Source organism: Schistocerca serialis, chromosome 6 (genome assembly GCF_023864345.2).
Source record: "Schistocerca serialis cubense isolate TAMUIC-IGC-003099 chromosome 6, iqSchSeri2.2, whole genome shotgun sequence".
NCBI classification, from domain to species: domain Eukaryota; kingdom Metazoa; phylum Arthropoda; class Insecta; order Orthoptera; family Acrididae; genus Schistocerca; species Schistocerca serialis.
Window position 1 is genome coordinate 390,189,295 of NC_064643.1, and position 8,369 is coordinate 390,197,663.

At 39.1% G+C, this 8,369-nt stretch overlaps 1 protein-coding gene across 1 annotated transcript in view; it reads left to right on the forward strand.

The window, feature by feature from the left end:
• The window catches only part of LOC126483625 (ubiquitin-conjugating enzyme E2 T-like), a 55,382-nt gene extending 47,251 nt beyond the window's left edge, over nucleotides 1-8,131 (forward strand). The window contains exons 4-5 of the mRNA XM_050106668.1: nucleotides 4,594-4,689; nucleotides 4,801-8,131. Of these exons, the coding sequence (XP_049962625.1) occupies nucleotides 4,594-4,689; nucleotides 4,801-4,917 (213 nt within the window). The 3' untranslated portion in view covers nucleotides 4,918-8,131. The remainder of the gene's footprint in view (nucleotides 1-4,593; nucleotides 4,690-4,800) is intronic.
• The last annotated feature ends 238 nt before the right edge of the window (nucleotides 8,132-8,369 follow it).

The following is an 8,369-nucleotide window of genomic DNA, read 5'->3' on the forward strand; positions in this document are numbered from 1 at the left end:
CGTCCATCGTCATCTGCAGTGACTCCCTGAGCAGCCTCCACGCCATCGACCGCTGCTATCCCTCTTCTCCTCTGGTATCCTCTATTCGGGAGTCTGTTTCCGCCATTACCCACTCTGGTCGTTCGGTGGTCTGTGTTTGGACACCAGGTCACGTTGGCATCCCGGGGAACGAACGTGTCGACAGGCTGGCCAAAGGGGCGATCGACGCCCCAGCTTTGGCGATCGGCCTCCCGGCTCGTGATCAGCAGTTGGTGTTGCGCCGTAAGGTGCTTGGGATGTGGGCTGATGAGTGGCGTGGCCTGACATCCCCGAATAAACTGCGGGCTGTTAAGGAGACGACCGATGTGTGGCGCTCCTCCCTGCGGGCTTCTCACAGGGACTCTGTCATCCTGTGTCGGCTCCGCATAGGCCATACCTACCTGACGCACGACCATCTTTTGCGTCAGGAGGATCCCCCCCCTGTGTCGGTGTGGGTCCCGGCTGACGGTCGCTCACATATTGTTGGAGTGTCCCCGACTGCACACCCTCCGGCAGTCTTTTAATCTCCCAGGCACTTTGCCTTTGGTTTTATGCGACGATGCCTCCATGGCTGACGACGTTTTAAATTTTATCCGTGGTAATCCTTTTTATGGTTCCATTTAGGGAGGTCCTGCACCTTTCCCTTTCTGTGTCTCTTGTTCTCGAGTCTCTCATATTTGGTTGCAGATTTTAGTGTGTAGTCGGATGGTTGACTCTTTCCCTTTTTTTTGTTCTCGTGGTCAGTCAACCAGTCCCCGGCCATCTTCTTTTCTTCTGTTTCTTTCTGTCTGGTGTTCATCTGTACTCTTCTTGTCTGTAATGTTCGTTGCCGCATTTGTGTTCTTTCAGTACCTGGGGGGGAGTCTCCTTCCCCTTGAGGTTCTACCTGCTCCGCAAACTTATGTCTTGCCTTTTTTTGGAATGGGGGACTGATGACCTTAGCTGTTTAGTCCCCCCTAAACATCCCAACAACCACCACCACCACCCAATGTTACTCCACAAGCACAAAGGAAAATCATGACAGTGGATACAAAAATAAGTAGGGAAATGATGCTTTCATTGTTGCAGGTTTTTGTATAACAGCTGTTAAATCATGATTCTGTTTTCATAAATGTAATATTCAAGAAACAAAAAAAAATTAACTTGGTGTTATATTGACCCCAGTGGGACGCAGTGTAAAAACTTGAATAAATTATAATTTCGCCTGAGAGAGTTGTAGTAGAGCCACTATGAGCATGCAAATCAAGTTTGCCTTAAATATATGCTGTAATGTTCCTGAGCTTTAGTTATCTATAAGTTTGGATGTGATGTGTTGGTGATAGTAAAGAATACCTTTAAGAAGGCAATGATGCCGTCATGGACACCTCACTGAGTTTGAATATGATTGTATAATAGGACTGTGAGAAGCTGGATGTTGCTTCTGTGATATTCCAGAAAGATGTGGCAGGAACGTAGCCTCTGTACGTGATTCCTGGCAGTGGTGGTCACGAGAATGTGCGGTTGCAAGAAGACCAGGCTCCGGATGGCCACATGGCAATACCAAGAGGGAAGATGATCGTGTTCAGGATATGGCTGTAGCACATCATACTGCATCTGCAGCAGCACTTTGAGCGGCAGTTGGCACCACAGTGACATAATGAACTGTTACAAATTGGTTACTTCAAGGACAGGTCTGAGCCAGTCACCCCGTAATGTGCATTCCACTGACACCAAACCACTGTCATTTGAAACTTCAGTGGTGTCAAGTGAGAGCTCATTGGAGGGCAGGGTGGAGGTCTGTTGTGTTTTCTGATGAAATCTGGTTCTGCCTCGGTGCCAGTGATGGCAGTGTGTTGGTTAGGAGGAGGCTAGTTGAGGGCCAGCAAACAACCTGTCTGCATGCTGGATGCACTGGACCTACACCAGGAGTTATGATCTGAGGTGGGATTTTGTATGGCAGGAGGAGCACTCTCGTGGTTCTCATGCACTCTGACAGCAAATTCATAGGTCAGTCTGGTGATTCGATCTTTAGTGTTGCCATTTGTGAACAGCATTCCAAGGGGTATTTTCCAACAGGTTAACGGTTGCACACACACCGCTGGTGCAACCCAACATAGAGTGTCAAAATGTTGCTGTGACCGGCTCAATCACCAGATCTGTCTCTAATTAAGCAGATATGGGAGGACATCATCAGATGACAACTGCAGCATCATCCACAAACAACATTAACTGTCTCTGATTTGGTTGACCAAGTGCAACAGGCATGGAACTCCATTCCACAAACTGACATCCGGCACCTGTACAATGCAGTGCATACATATTTGCGTGCATACATTTAACATAGTGGCGATTACACTGGTTATTAATGTACCAGCAGCCCACATTTGCAAAGGCTTATCTTGCACTTAATTAACATATGATCTTGCAATGTGTGACTTGCGTATGTCACATAGACAGATTTATTCCTGAAATTTCATTAATCTACATTAATTACTTTTGGTGTCATGATTTTCTTTTCCATCTATGTTTACCTCCAATGTCGTATGGGGTCGTATTGATGCCAATGATACTGGGGGGTTAATACATCACAATACTTGGATTACTTCCTGCATATTAATTAATCTGGAATTTACTGTTACGTGTCAAAGTAGCCTTTGCGATAACTCATATGTTTGAATGATCAGCCAGTATTTTGATTTTATTCTGATAATCAACATGACTAAAGTGGGTTGAAGATATAAACAGGTTAAAAAAGTTTTGTACGTATCTCCAAAAATAAGTGTAGGCATATGTGAAGGGGAGTGTGAAACGTAAGAATAACCCTTATTAATGAATAAAGAAATACTTTACCTTAGAATCAAAACAGCAGCCAAAGTAAATACTGTCTGTTCAAAACCACACATCTGCAAAACCAGAGGTGCTGTTGAGAAATGACGGATTGTTGCTCTGACCCATACTGTGTTACATGCTTAGGTTGTGCCTTGCACTCTGTCCACAAGGTGCTAGATACATTGTTCTTCAAGACAATCTCTTGTTTTGTAACTTAGAGGACGAGTCCTGCAATGATACATTGCAGTTTTAAATGGGTCCCAAATATGCTCAGTTGGGTTCATGTTGGCACATATTACAGTCTATTTCATGTAGTTACTGCCTCCAAGAGGAAGTAGTCACGAGTTGGGTGCCATACGATTGCACATTATTTTTGTGAAATGTTTACTATAGGACTGCACAATTAGTTTTTGTACCCATACTGGTCAGTCCGGATAGAGTGAGAGACATACCTCTTTGACTGTGCCCCAAAACATTACTGACACATCTGGTGTTGAACCAATGGAACTGCATGCCTGAGATGCATATTGGTAATTGGCTCCCTTCATACCCTTCTGAGATGACTGTCAAATATCAGAAAAATCCTGCACTTATCAATGATGAGAATCTGACATCGTTGATGCAGATGTTCCGTTGCCTTTATTTTGTTGTTGTTGTTGTGGGATGAGGTTATCCTTTTCTTCAGTATGGGCATTCAGGGCCCAAATATTTGTATCTGGGGATACTTTACATACTGTCTTGGTTAACAGAGCCCTCAGGGTTTCCTCCAAGAAGGTGGTGCACAGTTCGTTTACTTAGGGTACCTAAATGCTGTAATTTGTATTTAATGGTCATGAACTGGTAGTGTTGACTGTGGATGATGACTACACGCTAGATCTTTGATGTGCTTTGTCTTTTTGCCCCACTGTAGTGGTTGAATGTTCGAACAATGTTACTTTAGTGTATACTAATGTGACAGCAAAATCTCATGATGAAAACTTTACTTGCCATGAATTGGCAGTTTATATTTGGTCCAAGCTCGATATGATCATTGCCCGGTGTACACAAGCCACATCATTCTGTTCATGATTAGAGAGACAGAACTCACTGTACTGAACTGCAGTGGACTTTAGGTTTACTTTTATCTCCGTTACACAGATGTCTTGTTTTAATGATATTCTGTGATCAAAAGAGTATTGAGAAAGAGGTTCTCATTCGAAAAGCACAAACTATACGAGTCATGGGGGTGGAGCAAGGCCCTTTTTTGTTTAGCTCCTGGGATGACCCACAAAAGCCTCTGTGGCAATAATTTTGCAGTTTATGAGAGGCTATGTCATAAAGGAAACCACTTCTATGGTAACTCCACTGACTGGGGTGAGATTACTGATGTGATTATTAAGTTGTTTGCACTCAGATTTGCCTTATACTGTTCATGGTGGGAAAGGTGAGAGTGAGTTGTCGCATATATTAATCTCCTTTCACTGCCAAGTGGATTGCTGTAACAGAACCACTCTAGAAACGAAGTAGTTGTAACACAAGTTTAAAGAACCATACAATAAGTTTTTGGTCCATTATAATGTATAGGGTATTGAGCTGATAAGCACTCAGACTTACTTAGTAATATATTAAGGTGAGGAAAAATGTTTGTAGTTTGAATATAAAATTGAATTTTCACCAGCACCAGGGAGTCTTAGCAAATAATTTCCTATAAATTATTCACTAAATATGATATAAAGTGCAATTAAAAATCTGCCAATTGTCTTAATTGGAATTTGTGTATTGCTGTAGGCTGAAGAATTTTTATTCAACAGACCATTGTTTGATAAGACAGCAAGAGAATGGACCAAACAACACGCCTGCTTGAACTTGGAAATGGCTTCGGAGGTAAATGTTGCTATAATTCATACATAATTGGCAGTAGATGTCCAAACAAGTTTCGTCCCATGGAAATAAATGTGACTAGTAATGGTGAATGATATATCTCATTGATTACAGAATGCAAAAGTGAGTCATTCATGTGGTGTGCGGAGTGAACCAACGAAAAGAAAATCTTGGCAAATGGAAGATCTTACCCAGGAGCCTAATGCATCAAAATGTTTGAAAACCGATTGAATTGTGTGTGTGTGTGTGTGTGTGTGTGTGTGTGTGTGTGTGTGTGTGTGTGTGTGTGAGAGAGAGAGAGAGAGAGATAATGGATATACTTCATAACAGAAAAATCTTGTTGTAAATTGTGTTCTTTTTATTCTTGATTCCTGCCTTCATAGTGCATGATACAGTCTTGCATAGATTTGCATAATTTTCATTAGTTGTGCTCATGCAGTGCGGAACAAGTCTTGAACAATAGTAAATCAAGAGGCTGTAAATAAATTTCATGACAGTTACTATTGTGAAAAGGTCTCTCCCATTGAAAATTTCTCAATTGCAAATCATATAGCAACAAATAAAACATTACTATTTACTGTTGCAAGATCCTTTGTACATGAGGGCTATTTGGAAAGTAAGTTCTGTTAATTTATATCAAAAGAAACACTAGTACATCAAGAAGTTTTTCTTGTTATAAACAATTATATTAGCTACAGCTATTTTTATACTAATTGACTTCTACATTAAGGCTCTTGTTATACTTAGGAAAAGTTTTGTTGTAGAATTCTGCTGCCTGTGAGCTAATAAATCAGCACTGTACACATGATCGAACAATTTCCAATTGAAATGTTAAGCAACATTTGTGTTCATGCAGCAGTATCTGGTCTAGCTTTATCTTACACAAATAAGACGACAGAGCTCAACATCCCACCCCCTTCATTTTTGCATGGCTCTTTTGGCCTTTTTAGTGTTTCACTGTAAATTTCGAGTTATTGTGGTCCTCTTTCCATAAAATCAACTAAAACTACTTATTTTGTGTCCCAAAAATAGTTGTCGTCAGTGCTTGTGCGAAAAATGTTTGGCGGCTCTTTGAAGGTTTGCGTGATGAGCTAGTGTGTCCTCAGTACATTGATTTTTTCCCCCATCTTGACGAGTGCAATCCATTTTTCATCCCCTGGCTGTAGTGTGACTCAGGAATTTGTCTCTTCCTGCATCATACCATATCAGAAACGTTAATGCGACAGCAAACCACTTCATGATAATGACATCATGCTCAACAGTCAGTCACAAGTTTGCACAACATTGTCTATGATACCTGAGGGAGACTGATTGATAATTGTGTAATCATGAACTGATTGTGTACTGAGCATTGAAACAAATCCATTTGTCACAATGGATATTCATCCATTTTTTTCAACCTACCCGAAACAAATGACACCACTTTCTTACAGCACTCTCTCTCGTAATGTTTTCTCTGTATAATGCACAAAGTTCACTATAAATGTGTAGCGTTTTCGTTATTTTTATACACAGAAAAAGGATTACATAATTTAATTCACAGGTGACAGGATAGTGTACGATAGTGACCTGTTTAATATACACTTACAGTGCAAACAGCAGTTCAATAATCTTTCTTTAGCACAGTTAGATTTACACTGAGTTGGGCAACACAGCTGTGCCGAAATTACTCTGCAATCCCCCTCCATTATGTACCAGACAGCATTGGAACTAACTTTCTGAATAGCCCTCTTATATATTATTTGGCAGTTAAACCATTATGTGTGCATTACATCATCCAATTCTTCACATATTGAGAGAGAGAGAGAGAGAGAGAGAGAGAGAGAGAGAGAGAGAGAGAGAATGTAAAATATTAGAAATAGAAAGCTTCCAGGCCTGAGATTGGAGGTATAATTTTGAAAATGTAGTCTTAATGCGTCATGTATGTTGTAGGAATATTAAGACTCCTACCATTGACATAAATGTACTGTTTGTTGGTGCCTTAAGTTTTCTGTGTTTTGCATAAATCACTCCAGATCTATTGGCATGAATTGTTAGACAAGATCATGTACATATCTTTTTCTGATTCTTACAGACTTTCTTCTGGTTTTTTTAACACTTAACTACCACTAGCAGTGAAACAACATTACAAAAAATAAGTAATTTAGAAATGTCATAAAGGGAGTTGTACATATTTTGTACACTTTCTTCAGTATTGATTATAAGAGTTGTGCAAATAATGTGTTTTTAGAAAGAAATAATTTTTGCTATCTATAATATTACCAACATTTTTTCTTTTTTTCTGCAAGTTTGTTTAATTTGAAGAAATAATCCATGAAAGGCAGGTGTCCAGGTTTACGTTTTAGTCCAGTGTACAGTTATTCGGCACAGTGAATGTTTTGGTAGAATTGAGATATTTCAATCAAAATAAATCTACTTTCTCTCTGCCATCACCCACTTAGTGCAGAAAATTGCAAGATGGATGTTTACCCTGGTGGCAATTGTGTTTAACATGATTTTTCTCTGCCTAAACAGTTCACATATCTACTCAGCTGAACATTGCATGTTAAGATGTATGTAGTAGCAGATTTATTTTAAAATAGGTTCTATTTTAGAGATTACTGTGATCATTATAGTTATGCAGTTACACATTTTGTTAATGTATGCCAGTTTGCTTTCAAAATTTCACTGAACGTTGTTCAAGAAGAAAACGTATTTTGGTAATTCTGGAACTTGTTGTTTAAAACTGGGTTTGGTTATTGTAGTAGATGAACAAATAATTGAACAAGCAATTGTGTTTAAATATCTATGGCACAATTGTAAATTTCCCATGTCAGTTGATATAGAGCTAAAATTGGCCAGATTCATGCATTTCTGAGGAACCACTCAATGTTCATCAAAACATAACATACAGAAAGAAGTATTAATTAAACTTTACAAAATAGTGGCCTTTCCTTTTCTGCTGTGTGGTAGTGAACCCAACATCTGGTCAATTACAATCAATTGAATCATCAGAAATGAAGTTTCTCTACTTTGTAGCTGGATATTCATTTCTGAATCATAAAAAACACCAATATTAGACAGGAACTAAATAGATATTGAACCCATTACATCTGTAACTGAAAAAAACAGATTGAACTGGAAACACCATATGCAATGTATGTCTAATAATAGGATAACTATAGCTGCAACATTGTATAACCCAAAAGTAAAGAGAAATATTGGACATCCCTTAGACATTTGGTGTGAACAGGTCTGAGGCAGAACAGGCCAAAGGCATAATCCTTGAAAATGATGATCCACATTTCTGTGTTTCTGTAAAATTCTTTTATTAATTGTGATTGCCTGTGAAAGTGAAGACCACTTCTGAAGTTTCAGAGCTTTGGTGATAATCTGTTTTCAATAAATATAAAGCTAACACTATGTGAATGAAAAATTCAGGGTGGAATAAATATGTAATTGAATATTGGTGTGTTGCACTTCTCCTTTTACTTTACTTACACTTAATCCGTATAATTTCAAGGGTTACTGCACCATTGCACAGAACAATGCATCATTATAAGGTGGTGGACCATCTGATTATTAGGAACAGAAAAAAATTCATGAAAATAATTACATGAAGAATAACATAAAACTGGCATTTTTAGCTAAGTAATACAAAATTTGCAGTTTTTCTATGTATCATGGAATTTTTCAAAGGAATC